The following is a 25,846-nucleotide window of genomic DNA, read 5'->3' as shown; positions in this document are numbered from 1 at the left end:
CTCTTCCATTTAAGAGGTGCATTGATTTTAATGCTTACACTACTCACATTGATTTCTGGAAGGATTTGAACTGCTGCACTTCAGCCAATCCAATCCAGCCAACAATTAAGTTTTAGTGATGAAGGAAAAAAGTTGAGGAAACTGTTGCTTTATAATTGGTCACCAACCCACTTAGATAAATGCACTAAAGAAGCACAAAGAGAGGCAAAGAAACTGCTACAGGAAGTTATGACATGAAGACTGTTTTACACCATTGTTATAATTTCAAATATTTTAAAACAAGATGAGCTGTTCATACCTCAGTCCTACTAAACTCTCTTGTTGAATGATTTACTGACAATGACTCTGAATAAGAATTAAGTACATGTTCAACTTTAGATTTATGGGAACCTATAAAAAGAAAAAAGATGGTTAAGCACCTCAATCTTTATAATAATCATTTTTCAGACCTATTTTCTCATTGATTTCTATTTTAGTATATTCTGTAACCTAATGATAACAATTGGCCACTTTTCTACTTCGTAATACAAGACTGGAGTTTTTTATTTTGTGATTATCATTTGAATAAGTTCCCATATATTAAAAATATGTAATTTTTTTTAAATTGAATGAATAAGTTATGGTAAGCTGATACATTTAGTTGACCTTGATGTATCAAAAAAGCTAAGCTGATGCTGAACTTAGTTAATGCTTGGAGGGGAGACTATAAGGAAATCCTAGGGATGTAGGAGATTGGTAAACTAAAATGAAACAATTAGGGAGAAAGTATTAAAAAGATTGGGATACATAAGTTAATGCTATTCATTCACTGTTCATTCATTATTTGGAATGAAAGAATGGGAAATTTCTAATTATTCCCAGAATGTTGTAATTAAAAAGTACCTTTTAAAAAAATAGACAATATATTTTAAGACTATTTCATTTCCAGACAGACAAAACTGGTATAAATGGTACTAAATCTTTCTAAACAAACTTAGAAGTCCTGACTGGGTGGTTCACCATAAAGTTCCCAATTTTCTTTGTGTGATAGTGTCTCTTTAAATATAAGAACAATACCCAAATAAGGAAAGAACCCTTATAAAATATTTTCTGTACTAGTATTTTAGTATCAAAAGGTCACTATACTGATTTTTTATTGGAAAAGTAAGATTTATAGAAGTGCGATAACCTTATTAGAGCCATAAAAGCTACATTAGTTGCTATCATGCCAAGACACACTTTGTTTTTGTTTTTTTGCAATAATAGTGACTTTAAAGAAAAATCCAGTAATGGTTTCAAGTTGTTATTCTATTGTGACGTAATATACTATAAAGTGCATTGCAGGGTTATGGATATAAGATTAAAAATGTCAGCACAATTTAAAATAATCATATTGGAAGCATCCAGATGTAGGGCAAAAAGGCTTTCCAGCTTCTAAGTTGTAAATTAATAATTTTAAGGATTTCATGACACAGACTTCATGAACATACGTTAGCCAAGCTTTTTGGCTACACACAGGTTTGCTGTGAAGTGAGTCATATCACTGCTGTTATTAAAAGACCAAACATTGATTACCCAGTTTCAGAGCATCTTTCCTATACTGTAATTACTGCATAAAAATAGACTGTGGTTAAAACACGGTTTTAATTAACTGAAAACTTACATACAAACACTGAAATTTTACCTGCATAAAGATAGTCAGGCAAGAGCATCTCTGGCAAGCTGTCTGGCAAAAGATAGCCATTCTTCCGAGCAACAACAAGGTGAAAGGCGGCACAGAATTCTGCTAAGCTCAATGCTCCATCACAGTCAACGTCACTAAGTTCCCTTCAAATCAGACAGTTATTATAGAATCCTATTTTCGAGAATGAAAACCTGTACATCACATTTTGCTCACACAGGTATTAACATTTAGACTAATGCGATTTCTAATTGTAATTCAAATATGTTTATTACAAATATAAATTTCAATTATACTTTATAATAAAAATATATTGCAATTTCAATAAAATTACAGTTAAACTACTGTGATTTTTAAAAATTACTTTATGTAATAACACTTTTAAGTAATTTTCCTAATGATGTTTGTTTGTTTGTTTATTTATTTATTTATGAGACTTATATACCGCTTTAAGTGCAAGCACTATCTAAGCGGTGTACACCAGTAAGCAATGTATATATATATTTACATTGCCCCCAACAATCTGGGTCCTCATTTTACCTACCTCGGAAGGATGGAAGGCTGAGTCAACCTTGAGCCTAGGCAAGTTTAGAAATGTAACATCCAAAAACAGTTGTAATGAGTAATTCTAAAATACATGAAACTATCACTGTTTAAAAGAATTAGGATACGATTTCATAAGGAAAACTAGAAGTGAAGCTTATGATGTTAATTTTTCTGAATTATATTTATCTGAATGATTCAAACTACTGTATTTTTAGACTCCTTAATATGCTCTTTAGAACATTTTTAGATTACAGTACCATTCACATTTTGTTAGGCCACTGAAAAGATAAAAGCATAAAATAAATATTAATTTACTCTCTGCTTTGCTTGGATCACAGTGTGAGCAATTGCTGAAGACATTTTCTGTTGCATTGGTTTTACATACAGATACAGGGAAAAAAACCACACAGAAAGATAAAATAATATTATGAATTAGGAAATAGTATTTACCATATGTGTGAAAGCTCAGGGATCGGCAGTTTAGATTTTGTAAAGAAATTCTTAGCCACAGAACCTGTTAAAAATGATGACCAGAAAGCAGTAAAATAACTCAGCTACAAATTTTCTACTGGTATCCTTATATTTCTTTTTTAAAAATGAATCAGTTTACAAGTTATTATCTGCTTGTTTATATTAGCCAAGAGCACTGTTTTTCTTATGTAACTTTAAGAGTAATTATAATATTTCTTGCAATGTTCATTAATATTTTATTTTTCAGAAAAAGATTTTGAGGCTTCTGAAAGATAATATTTATCTGTTTTTTGTTATTTTACCTAAGCACTAATACTAAATACCTCGTATACTTCAGGATCTTAAGCAAAACAAAATTTGAAATTATATTCTGAATTCCAAACTACAGTTAAATGCTACCTCAAAATTGGTACTGAGCAAGGAAGGATTATCTGGCCTTTGCTGCTGTTTATGCACACAAAGAAACTTTAGATGGAAAGAACACATATATGTATATCCATGCTATAAGAATCCACTAAGGTCTGAAAAAGTATTTAAAACAATAGTTAATAATGCAATAGAAATTAATTAATAATTTCAATAATAAAACTTATAAAAAGTGGAATAAATAGAATTTCAAAACATATATTGAACTATCAATGTATCATTTGATATAAAGTTATATCAACTTCAAGGGCCTACGAAATAGCTCTGTTTTGAACACCTTTTGAAATGTTGACACCATAGTTGGGTTAGTTTGACTTCAAGAGAAGGCTGTTCCATAGGAGTTTTCCCTATGACCTTCTCCTGCCATCCATTGACTGGATCTTACCTGGACAGGATACCTGGATCAATATCATTACAGCCAAGAGAATTGGACATATTGTTTCTACTTGGAAATCTAGCCTAGAGATTAAAACATATGAAGAATGGCTGCAGGACTTGGGTTTGGCTAGTCTAAAGAAAAGAAGAAACAGGAGTGACATGGTAGCAGTATTCCACTATTTGAGGGGCTGCCATAATAACTACTACTACTACTACTACTACTACTACTACTACTACTACTACTACTACTACTACTATTGCTACTACTACTATTTTATTACGGTCATAGACCAGCAATAGACATCACATTTTACAATATATTAAAAAAATAGTACTGACATTAATAGCAAATAATAACATCCCTTTTAAGAAAATACATGTTCTCAAAATGTTAGGGTCACTCCCTAGTGAAAAGTCGCTAAGTATGTGAGTAAATATAATGTTTCAAAAATTATTAGAGATATCTCCCCAAAAATGTCACAAGTTGACGGCTATAAATCTGTAACCAATTTTTTTCTTGTGGACATTGCAGCAACCCAGTATTTTGCCACTGCATGCGTGATAGAAGGGTTTGAATCCTGGAGGAGAAAGCCCACATAAAAATTGTCTGCCCTCCCTGGCAATCTCTTTAATAAGGGGAGGATATATGCTGACCTATAAACTCAGTACAATAAAACATGTGAGATATCTTCGACTTCTCCTTTACCACATTGGTGTTCTCTTATACCTGCCCTGCCATTGGTGTTCCCTTATACCTGCCCTGGAGGAGTGCTGAGGGAAGAATGTTAAATCTGGCTCTGAAGAAAGATATTCTTTGTTTTGGGAAGGTCAGATCATTCAGATATCTTGCCGATTCCCACACACCCTGTTTGATTCTACCCCTACTGTGGCGAGGCAACCTATTTAGTTCTTGGAACTCCATGTCCTTCATTCTATTGAATACTACTTGCTTTGCTTGATCAAAGCCTAGGGACATTAAGAATACCGATGAGAGCCCATAAGAGTTTATGATCTATTGCCTGCTTCCAGTGAGAGGGGAAGTTGTCAGTCAGCACTAACGGGGACAGTCCCTCTGGAAAGAAATGCATTTTAAGCTAGTTAATGCCTGTCTCAATTCTTAATTGGGCATTTGGGGTTCCTTTGGGTGCAGCTAAGATGGCTTGCAGGAATTTGGTTTGTATGGTTTCTAGCAAGTTTTTCTTTGTAAGGATTCCTGTTTGTGCCCCATATAGAATTTGCGCCAATGTTTTGGCCTCGATAAGTTTTAAGGCAGCAGGTACTAATTGACCTCCGCCTGTGTAAAAGTAATGTTTAATTGCATTTGAGGACCTATTGGCTGCTTGCAATGTATAATCCAGTGTGCCTTCCATGTCCCTTGCGAGTGGAAAACCCCAAGGTATATAAATGTTCTAACCTGTTCCAGACTATGTCCTTCTATTTTCCAGGAGTATTGGCTGGGTCTTTTAGCAAAAACTAAAATTTTTGATTTATCAAAGTTAAGGACCAATTTGTTCTGTCTGCAATAGCCAAGTGTTGCCCTAATTGCTCTCTTCAGTCCTACAGAAGTTTGTGAAATAATAACCGCATCATCGGCATATAGAAGAATCGGGATTCTTTTAGGATTTTTCTTTATTTCCATGTTCAGATGTGGATATAAATGCTTAACAATTATTTGCAATATATATTTTTCTGATCTTAATCAAAGTAAAATCCTACAAAATAGATGAACATTCATTTTATCAGAATACTGAAATTCCAGGTGGACAGCAGTAGTAAAGACTAAAGCAGACAGATTTTAATTTAAAATACGTAATTTTTATGAGCTACCAGATAAACTTAAAATTTCAATGAAACTTTTTATATATAATATTTATTTTATAGAACTTACTGAATATCCTTTTAAACAAAGAGGACTGCAGCAAACAGCATATTATTTCACAGAACAAAAATCAAGATACTGTCAGTACAAGGATAATGTCCTCTGTGTCTCATATCACATTACTAATGAAGAGATACTACAAAGATCAGATTTAGAACCTATCGAAAACTGTGAATAAACATTGAATGTGGCTTGTTGGCCATATCTTACATATATCTAAAGACCGGCATCTCAAAAATTGCACTATGTTGAATACCTTCTGCAAGAAAGAGAAAACAAGGCCCATCTCAAAAAACTGGTGTCAAACACTTAAGGAAGATCTTAAGATTATTAATGTCCCTTGGGACGATGCTGAAGATGCTGCAAATGATTGAAATTTCTGGAAAACACTTGCTGCCCAATGTGCTCTGCATAGGACTTAATAATGATGATTGTAACCAGTTAGTTCATAAACTGTTTAGGTATAGGTATAATATTAATTGGAACTAGTTAAAAATTGAAGCATTCTGCTTCGTTTCTTTCTACCTTGACATTAAAAGTATTACGTGATTTCATTATATTATGGTCTAATTAAAATTGGGAAATTACAATTTCAGTACTAGTATCAAATCATGTTTTTCAATTCTGTTTTGGAGGAATCTTTAACTGGTTCACCATTAAAAAAGTTTGTTTTTCTCATTAAGAAGCAATGGCTGAAATAACTTGGAAATGCATCATTATTTTATTTATATTTTCCTATAACAAATCGAAGTTCATCTCACATTCAGCTAAATGTTTAGACTAGATTGGCATTTTTATCTATCTATTGAGTCCTTCCCAAGATGTTATTGTCTGATGATGTTAAAGGTATTGTCGCAGGATATAAGCTCTTCCAAATAAAGCTGTCTTTTGCAACTGACTGGTGATTTTCCCAATATTCAAGTGGTGCCTCCGTTGTTCTGAAATTGTAGTCAAGGCACCTATTACTATTGGTATTGTCATTGCTTTCTTTTGCCACAGTCATTCTACTTCGATTTATAGGTCTTTGAATTTTCTGATTTTCTCCAGTTCTTTCTCTTCTATTCTGCTGTTTCCAGGTACTGCTACATCCACTATCCAGACTTTTTTTTGGCTTACTTATCTACATTGTTAAGTCTAGGGTGTTATGTTTCAATTAATTTAATTAATTAATTAAATTACATTAAAATAATTTTGTCCGGGAACTGATCTTTTGTTGTTCTGCTGTTTGGGCAGTTTCCTTTCTGCTCAGGTGAAAAGAGCTTGTTTTCAGCTAGACGCTGTTGGACTACATCAGCTATCACACTAGTTAGCAATCTGAAAGTTGTTGATAAGCAGGTAATTGCCCGATGCTATCTCTGTTGCTGGATCTTTCATTATCTGGTAGCTTTTCTTAGAGGTTAACCAATCTTCAATTTCACCATTTGCAGCATGTTATTAAACTGCTTGGCAATAGTGGGTGTAGAACAGTCAGATGTTTCAACCAAAAAGCCACGTCATTCATCTTCACCTGGTACTGACCAACTCTTGATCTTCCTGGCTCTTTTCTCCACTATTTCTGTTACTATTACTAATTCTTTCATTTCCACTTCTTTTTCATTCTTATCCATCTCTTTTAGCCAACATGCATTCTTATTGTATTTTTTAGGTTGTCCCATATTTATGCCCAGACTTGTATTTTGGGGAGGGGGGTCAGGTCCATCCATTGATGGATTGGTAGAAAATTTTCTGAATTTGGAGATGTTCTTGGCTACAGGTAGACTTCGACTTACAATTGTTCATTTAGTGGCCATTTGAAGTTACAATGGCAGTGAAAAAAGTGTCTTATGACCCATTATTCAGACATTTAGCAACTAGCACGTATTTATGATGGTTGCAATCTCTTGGGGTCATGGTTCACCTTCTGTGACTTCTGACAAGCAAAGTCAATGGGGAAACCAGATTCACTTAACAACTGTGTTATTAACTTAAGAACTGAACTGAATTCATTTTAACAATGTGGCAAGAAAGGTCATAAAATGCGGAAAAACTCACTTAACAACTGTTTTGTTTAGCAATGGAAATTTTGGTCTCAGTGTGGTCATACAGGTCAAGGACTACTTGTGTAGCTGTAATTCGCTGCTTTATTATTTCTAGTGCTTCCTTAATCTTCCTTGTTTCTAGGTGGTATTTCTTGATCAGAAACTCTTTGGTCTTCTTGTAACTTGGCTTCTTTTCTTTCATCTGTTCTGCCTTGCTTGCATCTGATCTTAGCTTGCTGATCTTGTGTTCCAACCTGATCTTCCATGTTACTGATGCACTATTTAGTTTTTTTTCTTGTTTGTTGATTTTGTATCTCAGCTATTCAGTTATAACTGCAGCCATGCTGTCCATCGGTTGGTTTGTTTCTTGCAGTGAGCTGATGCTTATATCTGATATTATAGCATTGGCATCTTTTAATAGCTTGCTAGCTTTTTCTTTGTAAAAAGTTACAGAGCAGGGAATGTTTTTCTGTTGTTTTGTGCGGTTCTAAATCTCATTGTTTCAGTTCTTATTATTATTATTATACTTTTATCTCTGAAGGGAGAAAAATGTACTATGATGTGTTAATATTGTTAGTTATAAAATATGATTTATGAAAAGGTATACAAATTCAAAATAATAAAATTCCATAACTTTATATAAATATTTCATCAGTATCCCAATTCCAAATGGGACCTGAAAGCATTTAATTTTGTTTATATCAACCCCCTCTTATGTTTTATTGAATATTATACATTAAAATATAGGATTTATTTCAAAATCATCTCTTTGGCTGCTTATCATTCAAAATAAGATTAAAAGCAGCAATAAAAGAATGCTATTGTAGGATTAAAACTAACAAATAAAATAATGGCTTTGAGTAATTGTTTTGTACATGTTCTACATATATTTGTTTGGTTTTATTGGCAACTATAAATCAATGTTTTTAGTAAACTATGGTTTCATAATTAATGTCCTTATTTATCATAATAATATGGTTTTTATTGCTTCTATAAAGCATAAATAGGGGAAACTCTAGTTTCTTGAGCTTAAATATTACATTGCTATTAAAAGATATCTGTGATAGGACAATATAGAACTCCAATTATTATAGTAAATAATTTACTATAACATTTAATTTCATGTAGGTAATCCCACATGTTTATGTATTTGTTTAATAGATAGATGATAGATAGAAAGAAAGAAAGAAAGAAAGAAAGAAAGAAAGAAAGAAAGAAAGAAAGAAAGAAACCAGGTTCTATCTATCATGTATAACCCATCCCCACCCCTATCAAGACACACACACAGAGTTACACATTTTGTACTTTATCTATAAGAATTTCTTTTACTTGTCCAGGATTCTCAGTCTAGTATTACTTTCTATCTTTACAAAGGACATTACCTGAAATGAAAGAGTTGAGATCTGGTTGTAAAGACTTGAACTGATTGATATAATAGTCTCGTTGTTCCTCAGTTACCCTCCAAAGGTTATCTGGGTAATTACTACTGCTGTCCTGTGGTTCCGTTTCTATTGAAAGATACTTCAAAAAAGGAAAATGTTTTATTTGGAAGGATAACAAAAAAGCTGAGCATCCTGAGGTTTCAAAGCATTAACTATGTTCTGTTGCTACTATGTCATTCTTTTAAAAATAAATAGAGTTGATACTTTGGTTGAATTTGCAAAACATTATTTTCCAGAAGCCATACATATCAAAAATTGTCAAAAATGAATGTTGTGGATATTTAATGTATAATCTTTTCCAGTGGAAAGGTTTACAAACTAAATAGATAAAATGTACCTATGACGTAAAAAAGAAAACTTCTTAAATAAATTGCTAACAATCCTCACATTTCCAAACAAGGAAAATAAGACAAGTTCCAAATGAATTACAGATAAATTGTTTGTTTGATTGGAATCATTGTTAATATTAAGATGGGGAAAGATCAAATCTCAAAAAACAACTTTAGCATTTAACATTTCCTAAACAAGCACTCCAGGAATAAATCATTCACAAGGAGAGGTTGCTTTTAGATATCCATTAAACTCTAATTCCATCAGTACATGACCATTACGTGACCATTACATAAGAAAGGACAGTAGTGAGAACTGATTCAAAAAGGCCTTTCTTAATTTATTAATTTGAATTTATCAGTCACTCAACTCCAATGGACTCTAGATGCACCTCCAACTAAAATAAACTATAATAGTGAAGAATAATATTAGTCACAAAAACCAATATAGATTAGTTTATCCTTAGCTCCTTTCTGTCAGCTATCTTGCAGAATTTTAAAGGTTGTCTTTTCCTTGCTGCTAGTACCCACATCATAGTAACCCATGACACAAACTCCTGGTTATAAATTTGAGTTTGATCGTGTTAATTTGAATTAAATGAACTATTTAGTTTTCATATATTAATTACCCAGTGCAACTTCTACCCAAAATTTCCTTGATGAAATATATTTCTTTCTGACACACACTAATGTCTCTGTTCTTTAGAAACCTCTGAGATACAAAATTGTCTTTGTTTTGTGGAACGCTCTTTTAGTTATACACAGATGCACTAGGATGGAAGGCTGAGTCAATCTTGAGCCGGTGAGAATCGTACTGCCAAATTACCTGACAGTCAGCAGAAGTAGCTTGCAGTACTCCATTCTAACCAATGTGCTGCCACCATGGCTCATGCAAGTATAATGGCAGCATGAATTCTTAAGGTAGTGAACATTTTAATTTACTCAAATTGATGCCAATAAGAAAGATCTGGAAGTTTGTCTCAGTCTCAAGCCCTTTGTCTTGCCCATTTCCTTCTTATCCAAAACATTATGAAAAAGAAGTGGACAAATGGTGACTTCAGGTAGATAGAGACAAACTAAAATATCTGGCATTGATGTCTGCCCTCCAACCTGTAAATCTTAATCCTAATATAAAAGCTAAACTAAATTAATACAGGTAGTCCTCAACTTCATTTAGTGACCATTCAAAGTTACAATGGCACTGAAAAAAGTGACTTATGACCATTTTTCACATTTATAACCATTGCAATATCCCCATGGTCACATGATCAAAATTCAGGTGTTTGGCAACCATCACTCATACTTATGATGGTTGCAGTGATCCAGGGTCAAGTGATCCCCTTTTGTGACCTTTTGACAAGCAAAGCCAATGGGGAAGTCAGATTCACTTAACAACCATGTTACCAACTTAGCAACTTTTAGTGATTCATTTAACAGATGTGGCAAGAAAGGTCATAAAATGAGGTAAAATTCACTCAAGAAATGTCTCACTTAGCAACAGAAATTTTGGGCTCAATTATGGCCATAAATTGAAGATTACCTGTATTTAAATTAGATGGAAGACAATCTCACTTTATCCTCTAGCTCAGAGGTCCCCAACCTTTTGGGCACCAGGGACCGGTTATGTGGAGAGAGGTTTTTCTGTGGACTGGAGTGGGCGTGGTTTTGTGTGCTGCCTGCATACCACAGAAGGGGCTTTGCTTGTTTGTGCAGACCGGTTGCTGGCATGCTGCGGTCTGGTACCGGTCCACGGACCAGGGGTTGGGAACCCCTACTCTAGCTGATCCTGTGTACTATTGTAAAATGCTTCCATTTCATACATATTCTAAAGGCCAGAGCTCATATTAGCTCTCAGTATGCCTCACTAGTTTTAGATTGCAATTTTTCTTTGCTGCAAAATACTATCAGCATCTTCCTACTGGTCTCATTCAAGACAAGTTCAAGTAACACTGATTATAAAAATCAAAATTTTATTTTTCAATACTCTTTTAGCACATGCAGAAGATTTATTTTCAATTATTTTTGCATCTCATGCAAATTACCTGAATAATAGATGAGCGCGTTGGCACTGATTTGGGCCCATAATTCCCTGAAGTCAATCCATCTTGAATAGAATGCCTAGCTTCATAGGAACCTATGAAAGATTAAGGTGAACAAGGAAAAAAAAACAAGAACAAACGAAGCTAAAGGAAGAATTGACAAAATTAGAACTACAAAGAGACCCACAAAAGAAAATGTTTAAAAAACAAATGGCAATAATAAAACACAAATTAAATTTATTAGAAGCTGAAGAAATGGCCCAACAAATTAAAAGAGCAAAACAAAGCTTTTTTGAAAATGCCAATAAGCCGGGTAGATGGTTAGCCTATAAACTAAAAAAAGAAAGAGAGAAAAAACAGATAAACAAACTGCAAGATGTCAGAGGCGATTTACAATGCCAGAATGATACAATAAAAAAAATAATTAAAGAATTTTATGAAACACTTTATGATATAGAAGAAACTACTCAGGAAAAAATAAGGCAATATATAGAAAATGCTAATCTACAAAAAATTCCAGAGAATTTCAAAAACATGTTAAATGGGGAAATAACAATGATGGAGCTGACAGAAGCTATAAAAAGATAAAAAAAATGATAAGACACCAGGCCCAGATGGGGTACCCGCAGAATTTTATAAAAGCCTACAAGATATACTAAGCCCATTAATGCAAGAAGTATGGAATGAAGTTTTAGTGGACATGGACAGAAGCCAGTATTACTTTAACACCAAAAGAAGATTCAGATTTGACTCAGATAAAGAATTATAGACCAATATCTTTATTAAATGTGGATTACAAAATTCTTGCTTCAATAATAGCAGAAAGACTGAGGAGATTTTTGATTGAATTTATACATCCAGACCAAAATAAATTTTTATCAAAAAGACAAATAAAGAACAACCTAGGAATAATTTTAGATATTCTGCAATATGACGAAATGCATCTAGGGAAACAAATGGCATTAAATTTCTTAGATGCGCAGAAAGCTTTTGATAATGTTAATTGGCAATTTATGGTACAATTAAACTATATGGACTTTGGAGAAAACTTTATAAATATAATCAAACAATTTACCATAGACAAACGGCTAAAGTAATTGTAAATGGAGATTTTACAGAGAATTTTCATATTAAAAAAGGCACAAGACAAGGGTGTCCACTATCTCCATTATTATTTATTTTAACTCTGGAAATACTGAATAGAAATGTTAGACAGGACCCAGAAATTAAAAGTATGGAGATAAAACAGTGGTTCTCAACCTTTTTAATGCCGCGACCCCCAACCGATCGTAAGTCGAGGACTACTCAACCAGTCGTAAGTCGAGGACTACTCAATTGGTGCAGCACCGTTTGCAGAATGGGACTTTTGGTGGGCTCAGCAGGGCAGAGACAGCCTGGACAATTCCTATTGGCTTTTGAAAGAGAGTCTATTCTATTGGCTTTCAAAAGCCAATAGAATAAAAGTAGCACAGCTAAGGAAAAGGGAAAAAAATGGCGGACTGCATTGTTTGGCGACCCCCGTGAAATGGTCGTTTGACCCCAAATGGGGTCTCAACCCACAGGTTGAGAACCACTGAGATAAAAGATGAAAAATATAAATTACAAGCAGTTGCAGACAATTTGGTATTCATACTAGATTAGAAGATCCCTTGGAGACAAGCCTTAAATTATTGATAAAGATTAAGGAATTTGGAGAAGTAATAGGATTGAAAATAAACAGAGATAAGACTAAAGTGATAGTCAAAAACCTTATAGATAAACAAAAAAAACAACTGTCAGAAAAAAACAGATCTCCAGATAGTTAAGAAGGTTAAATACCTGGGGATATACTTAACAGCAAGGTGTGTGACATTAAAATAAGATAATTATCTTAAATTATTAAAACAAATATAATTAGATTTGGAAAGATGGAAAAATCTAGAACTATCAATGTTGGGAAGAATAGCGATGGTGAAAATGAAAATTTTACTAAAACTACCTTTTCTATTCCAAACAATATCTATAAAATTAGAGAATTTTTTTTATGAGTTAAATGCATTGATTTTGAAATTTATTTGGCAAGGGGGAAAAAGCCAGAATAAGACTGAAATTGTTACAAGAAGCAAAAGAAAATGGAGGATTTGGGCTACCAGACTGGGTTCTATACTATCAAGCAGCTGCATTAATATAGTTAAAAGAGGGGATAACCCTTAGACACAAAAGATTACTATACCTAGAAGGACATGACCTACAACTTGGATGGCACACTTTTCTATGGTATGGGAAGAACAAAATCCATAAATACTTTCAAAATCATTATATAAGAAATGCCTTGCTTTTGACATGGGAAAAGATAAAAATGAAAAATTATATGAAAATACCATGATGGATCTTGACAATGGAAGTGTTTTTGCACCCAAATTTAATCAACTATGAGAAACTTGTGACATACAGAGACATTTTGAATACTGATAGGAAATTACAAAGTAAATAAGAATTGGAAGAACAGGGCATTGAGCTCTCATGGTGGCCATACTTGCAAATGCAAATGAGATACGAAAATGATGCTAAAACATATGATTTTATCAGATGAAAAACTGATTAAGAAATTAAGATATATAAATTTTTGTTAAACCTGAAGATGGAAGATGAACAAGTTAAAGAAACAATGATAACTTGGGCAAAAAATGTTGGGCACAATGTAGAATTAGAAAAATGGCAAAACTTGTGGGAGAGAAACTATAAAATAGCAAAGGCAGCTACTTATAAAGGAAATCTATATAAAAAGTTTTATAGATGGCATTTACCACCTGCAAAATTAGCAAAAATGTTTAAAAACATATCTAGAAATTGTTGGAAATGCAGGCAAAAGCCAGGCACATAGTATCACCTCTGGTGGAAATGCCCTAAAGCAAAAAAATTTTGGTCAAAAATGCACATGTGGTTAGAGAAAATGTTAAGAAAACATGTAGATTTTAAGCTAGAATTATTTCTTCTAGGTATAATCACAGAGAACTATGGCAAAAAATGTATATATTTAATATTAAACGTACTAACAGCAGCGAGAATTAGATTTGCACAGTGTTGGAAAAATGAAGAAACGCCATCGGAAGAAGATATAATTAGGAAAAACTTGGATTGTGCAGAAATGGATAGGCTTACTTTGAAAATGAAAGAGAAATAAGATACAGATTATTTTCAAACATGGGATAATTTTTATAAATGGCTAGAAAAACGGAGTAGAGAGTAGGAATAAAAGTTGTATTACTATTAATGTCAAATATGTAAATCCAGACAACATGTTGTTTATCAAGCACTAAAGATTTGTAACTATAAAAACTTAATAAAATTTTTAAAAAAGAAAGATTAAGGTGAATGCAAAACATATGCTAAACCAAAATAAAACATTACGAAGTTTGGAACTTGCCGCATACCAAATAATTTTATACACACATGTAAAATTCACTTTATTACCATAACCACTATTAGGATGGATAAAAATTAAGGAAAAGGGTTAATGAAGAAGGCTCAAATGGTAAATGGTTTTTTAACAGAGGGGTTTGATTCTATATAGAATCAATAATTCATTATTTGCAAAAAGCATCTAATATCTCTCAGAACAGCAATTTCTTTTTATTTTTTACTTGAGCTCTAATTAAACTAAATTTGCAACTTTCTTCAGTAAGTTAAACCAACATTTATATGTTCACTCAATGTTACAACAAAGCTGTCTACCGTTGTCATTTGTGATATATAACAAAAATATACATCTAAATTTCTGTAGTAGTTGTTATTTAAAATGTTTATTTAAATAATCTTGTCTTCAGTCTGAAAACTATGGCATCTTACAGTACAGGGGGGAAAAGCAGTTTTAATTGTAATAAATAAAAAATAAATAAATCAGTCCTAACTTAATACACCAGTGGTGGCAAACCTATGGCACGGGTGCCAGAGGCGGCACTCGGAGCCCTCTCTGTGGGCACACGTGCTGTTGCCCCAGCCTCGCCTCCCCCCATGACCCCTTCCTCTCCAGCAGCCTCCCTGAAGGAGAGTCGCCCCTGAGCATGGCCCATGCGGAGTAGCACAGCCAAGGAAACAAGACACTGCCCTCACACCCCATCGTACACAGTTGATGCTGCAGGGCGCGGGCACAGGGCGTGACTACCATAGCACTGCTGGGCTGCCTGGGCGATCTGCAGAGGGCCTTGGAGTCGGTGAGTGGCCCTGCAGGCAGGCGGGGCGGGAGATGGGGGGGCAGAGTGGGGGCAGGGCAAGGGTGGAGTGGGGGTGGGGCCAATTTTTGGGCACTCGGTCTCTAAAAGGTTCGCCATCACTGTAATACACCATATAGTTAAGACAAGTAATACAATGTGTTCTTATGTAGCAGCAAATGATCAGAAGGCTTTGCACAATATCCTATAAATTTGTAAGATCAATTTCCTTTTTATATTTTGTGAATTTGTTGCAATAACAGTATTATCACTTTTGTACAGATAAATGATTTCTTTTTTAAAAAAATACAAAGCTGTATTTTCAACATGAGGACATTTGTCTATATTGTTTATTCTAATCATCACATTTCTAAGAGTCCAAATACAAGTCTTCCAAGGTTCAATATAGCAGACATGTCAGAGATTCCTTATGATTTAATAGAAGCATAAGAAAATAAAGTATATGTACATAAAGTACATGTTTTGTTATTTTTCTATGACCCCATTCTCCCATACTTATATATTATAATATCAAATACAAGCTGCATAATTTGTTGACTTCTCGGCTTAAACAATTTTTTGCAATTAAAAATATAATTCGAATAATTGAAAAAAGGAAATATTGTACTAAAAATAAATTTGTATATAGTATGATTCTTCATATTTTAGAAAAAATGACACTTTTTCTTTCATTATCATATTTCAGTAATACAGAAAAAAGTTGTGCAATTAGTTATTTTTATTGTACTATTCAGAGAATAGAGATACTGTACCTGGTCATGCCTCATTCTCAAAATTCTCCTTTTCCCTCACAATAATTCCTTTTTCTATTATAGTCCCCCTCATTTGTAAACATTATTTTTGAAGGATTGGAAGGACTGATACGAAAGGGTGGAGAAGAAAAAATTTCAACTAATGCCAATGTATGTATCAATGTGCATTGAGAGAGAAATAGAGACATATGGATATATAGATTTGGATATAGATATAGACCATGTGTTAGTTAGGAAATAATTCTTCATATACCATTTTTGAGTAAATATCTTTGCAAGGAAACAATGGTTTGAAGGCACTGATATCTAAGACAGGGCTTTTCAACATTTTCACAGATTGTACTACTTTTAGGACATGACAATATTCAAATACCACCAGTGCTTAGCAAGGTGTCCAAAACTTGATGACTAAAAAAAAGCGGCGGGGGGTGTGTGTTACTGATTAGATTCATTTATTGTTATAGAAATGGCTAGTTTATAATATTATGGAAAAGTTAAAAAGTTGAGGTTCGATGTTAAAGCTTTCTTCTACTGCTTCAACAGAGAAAGTCGGAAGTCAGTGCTTTTTCTTTTTTTTTCCTTTCTCCCCCTCACTTTTCCCCCCTTTTTCCTCCCTAATGTGTCATACTATTTGCTTTTGTATTTTTGTATTTTATTCTATAATCTAATAAAATGTTACAAACTGTAAAAAAAAGAAAAAAGTACCGGTTCTAATTTCTTTGGTGATGGCTCTTTTGCTGAATCACTTTCCCTTTGCACTGACAAATATATGATGAATTTATCCATATTTATTAATAAGTACCACTATCTTGGTAGTCAGCTGGCTGATCAGCCCTCTCTCCCTCTCCTCTCTCTTCTTCCTCCCTGCCTTCTGGGTTCCCTTTCCACAGTGTAGTAAGAATGCCCCCTCCAGTCCCTTCATTGTATCCCTAAAGACACAGGAATCAAGTGCAAAGTAAGAAAGGCTCACAAATGCCTCCCAGAATAAAGAAACACTAACTCTATTTTTTTTTCTTCAAGCTGTCAAATAATAGCTTCAGGCTTACCTCAGCTTAAACAATATTGCAACCGGAGCCTGAAATGCTCCGGCAATTGTGAAAAGAGGAAGCCTTAAATTAAGCCTGTTTACCTACAAAGAAAACTTGTTAAAAGCAATAGACAGACTCAAGATAAAGGGGTAAAACTAATTACATTTGTTTAAAGGGATTAGAACCTATGGAAGCCAACATTTTGGACTCATTGCTAGCCTTTGTGAAACAGACTAAAATATTCCAATAACAAAAGCACACAAACCGAGCTTCTGAATTATGAAGCACTGTAAAAACTGTATTAAAATCCTTATGGTAACACAATCAAGTTGCCAGCTGACCCAGAACCCATTGGCTTCCGAAATAAACCAACCTCCTTTCCGATATACTCGTCTCCTGGCTTTTCATTTCATCATATTCATTGTATTCTCCTGGCTGGAGAAAATGAAACAGAGGACTTTTTCTTCCAGCAACAGCTTCTTCTTCCCTGTCTCTTTTTCCTCCCTGCCTACTGGACTCTCCTTCCACAGCTTCGTCTCTGTCCCCTTCTCTTTCCCTATTGTCTTTTTTTCCCATTCCTGTCAAAACCATCTTTTATATCCTTTCCTCTCTCCCCCCCTCCTTTTCTCTTTGGTTCACCTTCCGGAAGCACCAATCAGCTGGAGCCCTGTGGTGATCCTGGGGCCTCTGAAGAATCCCATTAGTCCTGCAGCTTCAGCTGTCTCTCCCTCAGGCTTCTGTTGCTTCAGTTCATTCCCCTCCCCCACTACACTTGTCTAGGAGGGTCGCATACCACCTGCCTGGTGCCAAAGTACCACCAGTGGTACACGTACCACCGGTTGAAAAGCCCTGATCTAAGAAACAGGCAACTTAAATTTCAACTTGCCCAGCTAACTGTGAAAGCAAATAGACATTAAAATATCTGTTTACTGGATATAACCATGTTTTGCAAAGAATAAAGCATGTGTTAGATTATATTCTATGTTATATTATTTAAATATATCAATATGAAGTGTGACCACATTCTGCAGATATCTGACTACATGTTGTGATTTCTCGGCAGCTAGTGGATCTGGCAGCTGTGTCTAAGGACTCAGATGTGGACAAGGGGCCTGGAGTGACATTGGAATCAGAGGAAGGTCTGAGGAGCACCAAGACTCACAGTCAGACGAGGCCGGCCCCTCTACTCATGCTCGGGCAGAGACATAGCTGTTTTGGGAGCCTGAGTTGGGCAACAAAGAGGAACAGCTGGGGCCAATCCCGGATGCACGGATGTGCAGAGAAGGGAGACGAGCAAGACAAGGAAGGCAGTGGGGTGGCTCAAGAGGCAAAGGAAAAGCCATTAAGAAGCCATGCCCCAGCTGGATTATCAAGGGGAAAGGTGTGGGAGGTGCTGGTTTGTGCTGAGGATTGTGTTTTTATGGATTGTGTTGCTTGCCTCTGAAGTCTTGGATATTGAGTGAGGTGTGTAAAAATAAAAGGGGGTTGTTTTTTCTTGCGGGTCCTGCCTGGTTCCATGAAGAGGGGTTTCTTCTTGTGAGTAAAGCAGTTGAGCAAGTACTCACATAGGCTGGGACAGAACACTACAGTTTAGCAATACATTGAGTGAATTGTAAAGGGAATTTTGTAAACAATTGGAGAATGTATTTGTGTTATTAACAGTGTATATATGAAGACCAAAGCATTCCCAAGATTTCTGATATTCTACTGTCACAGGTTGTTAAAGATTTATTAGAATATTATTGTAAATGATCAAGTTAAGCATGAAATAGTCTAATTTGCTATGTGAAAAGCAAAAACTTGGCAAACCCCCAAAAATTGGTTCCATTTTCTAGGTGATAAATTCTTAAGCAAACTGAGCACTCCACATTTTTTTCTTAATATGGAACCTGACCCTCCCAGGAAGATTCCAAGAAATTGGGGCAGGTTACAAATATTTTAAAATGTTGTCTCTGGCATGCTGGGTCAGATGTTTTGCACACAGGTGCCTCTTATAATTCACAGAGGTTTTGTATAAAATGAGACTTAACAATTGGAGGGGTTAGGCTGTATATGGTGTGGGGGGGGATGTTAGACTGCATATGGTGATCCTCCTTCTCCCATAAGCATTTCTTCCATCCATACAACATGTGTCTGCAATAAATGTATATTTACTCCTCCTTGCCCAGTTGTGCCAGTTTTGCTAAGTCAGTGTGGTTAAAGGGTTCCATATTGCTCCTTATAGCAACTAATCTTTAGAGTGACTTGTTCGGCTGCTGGTAAAGATGGCTCATTAATTCCCATCTATTCTACATAGCTCCTCCTCAATCTTGAAGAAGGAGTCTCTTATCACACCTTTTGGCAGTGCTGCTTACACTTACAACAATAGCAAAGGTAATCATTAACTTACCTCCATGCTGTTGCTCAAGCCCACTTCTCAATATACTATATCCATATCCCAAAGGAATTCTCTGATAACTTGAGGGAGAAGCAGGATGGGAACCAATGGGAGACATGGGAGAAGACTTTGCTTCTTCCTTCAAGAGAGATGTTGTAATAACATATGTAACTGGATTACTCAATTTATGTCAGTTAAATTTCTGCTTGACCTGAAACAAATTTGTACAGTTTTTCTTCTGTAAATATTCATATTACATATGAATATTTAGTACCTGATTCTTGGCAGGTGAAGCAAAGTAATTCATTTTAATGGGTTATTTATTCAATTTATAGAGCTGCCCCTCTCAAATACATGACTCTGGGCAGCTAACAATGAATAAAAATAAGATAAAAAGCCAGTAGGGTTGGGACAAGTGTAATCTCCAAGGGAATAATGTTCTAGAGCAGGTTGTCAAACTGTTGGCCCATGGGCTGGATGTGTCATGCCAAAACCACACCCACCCCATTGCCGGCAATGGGAAAAAAGTTGTAATATGTCGCAACACGTCACATGACATTGCAAGTTTGACACCCCTGTTCTAGAGAGTGGGTGTCACAAAGTAGAATGATATTGAATGATACAATATTTAAAATAGAAAAGAATGTAATATTGAACAATCTTTTGTTAGGTAATAACTTAACTAATACCTTGACACCTCATAAAAAGCAAATTGAAGCATTTAAATTTCAAACTAAAGTTTTAACATTTACACTTTGAACAGTTGTTAGTAAGCCTTTATAGCTTCATACAGAACCAGCAAAAGCACTATGTAAACAAAAGTCTACTTATATTAAGACTTTCTTCTCTTTCTTATGGCTCTCCCCCTAAATCTTGTGAAGGATCTTTTGATTTACTATAGTAGATTTTGAGGATGAGGAAAAGAGCAATTCAATCTCAGTACTACTAACAAAGGCAAAAGTGAATGCACTACTGAATTTGGCTCTAAGTGATTTTCCACATATCTAAAAAAAATTCTTTGTATCTAAAAGAAAATTCATCTGTAGTTCATCTGCTTAAGATGAACAGCAAGTGGTTCATATAAGAGATGAGCAATCTTAACTCTCTAAGAATAAGCAATTGATATTTTTTGTTGAAAGAATCTGCAATGATTAAATAATTAGCTGTAATTCCCAGTCTGTGTCAAGAGACTTTATCAATAAAATGAACTAAAATGCTAATCAAGATCTATCTGATTTTGTCAGCATGATATCATAAAACAAAAAGCTTGTAGCTGATCCCACAATAAAAGTTATATATTTAAAAGGGACTTTACCTGTTTTTCTTCTTCATCTGTTCTTCGGAAGCAATTTATCTCAAAGGTTGTATGTGGATTCTGAAACTTTGCTCCATGTGCTTCTGGTAGACTGATGTACCTTATTTCACTATTACTCTTCAGAGCACTAAATCGAGGTAAAGGTAATTCTTAAACAAACAACCGAAAAAAATACAAAAGAAAAATGATTAAATAATATTATATTGTTTAGCTTATCTATTGATCAAATGACTCCCTTTGACAATTAATTATATTACTAGGAAAATTTAAATATAGTACAGACTAAATTAGTAAGAAAATACAAAGAGAAAGAACATTTTTGTATTTACTGAACTTTAAAAGATTATTTTACTCTATGATTATTTGTAAGAATCTATAAGCAGGATGGATCTGGCAAATAAAAGCAGAATGGATCTGGCAAATAAAAAGTAAACTAATTTGGAAGGAGGGTTGATAAACAAAAAAGTAAATTAATTTGGGGAAGGGAATCTCCTTTTTCAGGCATCAATTCTTATCTAACTTAAAATATTTAAATTATGTTTTCCCACCTAAAAACTTTCAAATTGCTTTATGTAGTAGGTACAGATAAAAAGCGAATGCCCCCAATATTAAAACATTAAATTTACGGAGAAGTTCTAAAATGCAGGTAACATTGCTGTAATAAAACTGGGCAAAAGCTACCTTAATATTACTTCAATATAAATACGTTTTAATGTGTCACATTAAGGCAAAATGAAAAGAAATTTTGGGTTAAGGATTATGCAAATGCATAACTTGATTTTCCATATATGTACAAATATGCTTCCTGAAGTACTATATTTGTTTCTACTGTATGGGCAATGGGCCCATATTTGGCCCACGGGGCCACACCATAAACAGCAAGGGACCGGCCCCCACTGCCCCAGCCCACGCCAACGCAGCCAGGTGCCCTCCCAGAGTGCACAGGAGGTGACAAGTACTTGGGGGCTGGCAGTGCCCAACAGTAACTGCAGCTTATTCACCTTGTCCTGCCCTGCTCACCCAATCCCTCCCGGCCTCCCGTTGTCATGCCCAGCCTCTCCTCTCCTGGCCCGGCCCTCGCCTTGCCAGGCCTTTCCTCCCTTCGCATGGCTCTTGCCTTGCCAGGCCTCAAATCCCCTCGCCTGATCCTTGCCTTGGCAGGCCTCCCCTCCCCTCACCTGAGCTTTGCCTTGCCAGGCCTCAACTCCCCTCATCCGGCCCTCACCTTTTTGGACCTCGCCTGGTCTCACCCGGCCCTCACCTTGCCAGGCCTCTCCTCGCCCAGCCCTCGCCTTGCTGGCCCTAACCTCCCCTTGCCTTGCTTGCCTCTCCTCTCCTCACCTGGCCCCGCTTTGCCGGGCCTCGCCTCATCTCATACTGCAGCAGCATGGCAGCAGCAGCCTTGAGGAGGTTAGCACAGCTGGGTGGCTCCTTGGGGAAGTGGGGCTGGGCTGGGCTGCAGAGTCCTGGTCCTCTGGGAGTTCGCGGGCCGAGCTGGGTGCTTGCCCTCCACTGCCCAGGGCTCTGGGTAACCCAGAGGAACATCAACACTAACCGGGAGCCTGGATCCTCTTTGTGGCAGGTTCGCGCCTGGCGTCCACCTCTGCTCGGGCCATGGTGTTCCATTGGCTCCACATCCCAGGGTGCAGCTGTCCTTCTTGATGGGGTGGCTCGCATTTTGCCGGGTACCCAGCTGTTCCAGGATGCAGCTCTGCATGTGGTGTGAGTGCCGCGTTCACCTCTCCAGCCCCACCATGAAGCGGAGAGAGTGACCCGGAGCCAGCCCCCGCCGATGTTCTGCTTGTGTTGCTCCACACTCCTGTCTCCCTGCCTTTCGTCCCACAGGCCAGGTGGCCAGCAGCAGGGATCTATCCCTCGCCATTTGCCACCTGGCGGACACAAGACTGAAGGAGGGGGCCCAGCTGTGTACCAGGCAGCAGTTGGGACCTGGCCTATGGGATGAAAAGTGGGGATATGAGAGAGTGGAACAGCCCAAGCTGAGCGTCAGCAGGGGCCACCTCGGGATTGCCCTCTCTGTTACATGGCAGGGCTGGAAAGGTGAACACAGTACTCCAGATACAGAGCAGTGGCCTGGAATGGCCAGGCATCCGGCGATATGTGAGCTACCCTATCAAAAAGGACAGCAGCGCCCAGTGCCTTAGGGCTGAGGGAACCCCATGGCTCGAGCAGAGAGGAGGCCAGGTGTGGGAGCTGCCCGGAGGATCCAGGCACCTGGATGGTCCCCTGGGCTGCCCGGAGCCCTGGGCAGCAGAGGCCAAGCACCCAGCCCAGCTCTCGAGCTCCTGGGGCACTGGGACCCTGCAGCCCAGCCCAGTGACCCTGCAGCCCAGCCCAGCCCAACATGAGTGACATCAAGCTGGCTACATCAAGCTGGCCACTCTGCAGCCGTGCCCACCAGAATGGACAACCAGAATGCTTATGCGGCCCTCAATGAAATTGAGCTTGACACCCCTGGCTTACTATGTGAACCACTTGTATTACTTATAGAAATATTAATGGATTTTGTTTTACTAAAAACTCATTTAGTCCTAGGTAGTTGCTCTGTTTGGACTTTAGAAGGATATGATACAGTTATGCATGCAGAATATTACATAATGCAAAAATGACAAAACCAAGATGATATAAGTAATTTATAATAGCTTTTATGTCAGATTGGCTGACTTCCAACAATTTAATGAAATTGTTACTGAAATAACCCTGGTCTACAAATTTTGGGAAATTATCAACCTCGGAGATAAAATGTATTAATTCTTACATATTTTGATTATATGAATTAGAAAACAGATGATAAAGGTGCTGGTTGGCTAAAGTTTTCAAGTTATTTCAAATAAAGATTTATATATAGGCGAGTATATTTGTTTACAAGGGAGGGAGGTGTCTAATGATCACGATGCCTCATAATTTCTCGACAAAGTACAGTAGAACAATGAAAATGATACCACATGGAAGTGTATAAATTTATCTTCAGTTTGAGACTAAAGATTATTACCTAACTGTAATTTACTTATTTATTATGTAAGATAGATTTGTCTTGGTCAGATCTACGCATCAAATACAGTAGTTACATCTGGTGGCTTGTGAAAATATTATTGCCTAACATTTCCAAGGAACAGTTGCTTGATATTTTCCTTCAGAAGCCAAGATACCACAAAACTGTGTAAACAATGCAGATAACATCTGCTACATTTGTGGCGAGGTTATATATGCATCTCAAAAGTGCAGTATGATGGCAATGGTAAAAAAGGCATACCACCTATATTTTGGATGCAAAATAGAGGATCAGGACAAGAGTTGGGCCCCCTCATTATTGTTGCATTACATGTGCAACTTATCTGTGTCATTGGATAAACCAGAAGAAAAAGTCCATGCTTTTTGCAGTTCCAATGGTGTGAAGGGAACCCACCAATTCATAGTAGCGACTGCTCTTTTCGCATGGTTCCACCAATTGCAAAAGAGATTGCAAGAAAGAAGTGGACCATAGAATATCCAAACATTCCATCCACACTGTGTTCTGTACCCCATGGTGATGACTTGCCAATTCCAGGTCCACCGGAATTCTACTCTCTAGACTCAGATGAAGATAAAGACAATGAAAAGGATGCAGCTTATCCAGAGCTGTTGATGTCAGCAGATCCAAACTTTAGCCCAATGAAAGAAGCAGCAGGCCTCTACAAAAAGAAAATCAACAACTTAGTTGACAAAAAGGGTAAAATTATCTTAGATGAGGATGAAAAACTAAAAAGATGGAAGAAATATATTGAAGAACTTTTTGAGGACACTAGGGATGATATAGATATGGGAAGTATAACAACTGGACCAAATTTCACTATGGAAGAGGTTGAACATGCAATAAAAATAGCAAAAACGAGAAAAGCCACAGGACCTGATGATATCCCAGTAGAAATTTTAAAATTGCTGGAAGATAATGGGAAGAATTTTTACTGCAGCTCTTCAATCAGATATATGAATCAGGAAAGATACCAAATGATTGGCTAAAATCAACCTTTGTGACAATCCCCCAAAAAATAAATGCAAAGAAGTGTACTGAATACAGAGCAATAAGCTTAATGAGTCATGCTCTGAAAATATTCCTGAGAATAATTCACACACGAATATACAACAAAATTGAAGAGCATCTAGGTAACACACAATTTGATTTCAGAAACAATCTTGGTACACGAGATTGTTCAGCATACAGGTTCTTGTACAGCGTTGTAGAGATGTCAATCACAGTGTTTACATGTACTTCATTGATTTCAAAAAAGCTTTTGATAAAATAAGACACAGCAAACTATTAGAAATCCTGAAACAAGGGGGACTAGATGACAAAGACATCCAAATAATAAAGAATCTGTATTGGCATCAGGTAACAAATGTGAGACTAGGCCAAAAATACTCAGCTGATGCAGAAATAAGAAGAGGGGTCAGACAGGGATGTATTCTGTCTCCACTGTTGTTCAATATCTACTCTGAGTCAATCTTCAATGAGGCACTGGAGAACATCGATGCTGGCATCAAAGTAAACTGTGTTTGGATCAGCAACTTAAGATATGCTGACAATACAGTTCTGCTTGCCAGTAAGCATGACGACCTTCAGCTCCTCATCAACAGAGTCACAGAAATATCTGAAAAATACGGCTTGAAGCTTAACACCTCAAAAACCAAAATCATGGTTGTCAGCAAACAACCCGTTAATTTACCACCAATAAATTCAGAAGGAATACCACTAGAAAAAGTTGAAAGGATCACGCACCTCAGTTCTAATTTACATGAAAGCTGGACATGACCGATGAAGTAAAGACAAGGATAGAAAAAGCCTGAACAGCATTCTTCAAAATGAAAAAGGTCTTCTGCAGTCACGACAGAAGCCTAAGACTGAAAATCAGCCTTGTCAGATGTTATATTTTTTCTATCCTGCTCTATGGAGTAGAGAGTTGATCTCTGACAGAAGGCC

General features: G+C 36.3%; 1 protein-coding gene across 6 annotated transcripts in view; it reads right to left on the bottom strand.

Moving 5' to 3' along the window:
* The window catches only part of REPS2 (RALBP1 associated Eps domain containing 2), a 117,988-nt gene that overhangs the window by 12,734 nt on the left and 79,408 nt on the right, over positions 1-25,846 (bottom strand). For all 6 annotated transcript variants that reach the window (XR_005556333.1, XR_005556332.1, XM_039339897.1 and 3 more), the window contains exons 3-9: positions 20,872-21,020; positions 19,569-19,695; positions 11,192-11,283; positions 8,761-8,899; positions 2,657-2,720; positions 1,664-1,806; positions 299-390 (exon numbers count right to left, since the gene is read on the bottom strand). Coding sequence is in view for 4 of the 6 variants with exons in the window: in XM_039339897.1 (XP_039195831.1) it covers positions 299-390; positions 1,664-1,806; positions 2,657-2,720; positions 8,761-8,899; positions 11,192-11,283; positions 19,569-19,695; positions 20,872-21,020 (806 nt within the window). In the remaining 2 variants the exon portion in view is untranslated. The remainder of the gene's footprint in view (positions 1-298; positions 391-1,663; positions 1,807-2,656; positions 2,721-8,760; positions 8,900-11,191; positions 11,284-19,568; positions 19,696-20,871; positions 21,021-25,846) is intronic.

Source organism: Crotalus tigris, unplaced genomic scaffold (assembly GCF_016545835.1).
Source record: "Crotalus tigris isolate CLP2741 ecotype Arizona unplaced genomic scaffold, ASM1654583v1 scf7180000017740.3459589, whole genome shotgun sequence".
In the NCBI taxonomy this organism is placed as follows: Eukaryota; Metazoa; Chordata; class Lepidosauria; order Squamata; family Viperidae; genus Crotalus; species Crotalus tigris.
The sequence above is the reverse complement of the archived record's forward strand: the minus strand, read 5'-3'. Positions and strand labels throughout refer to the sequence as shown.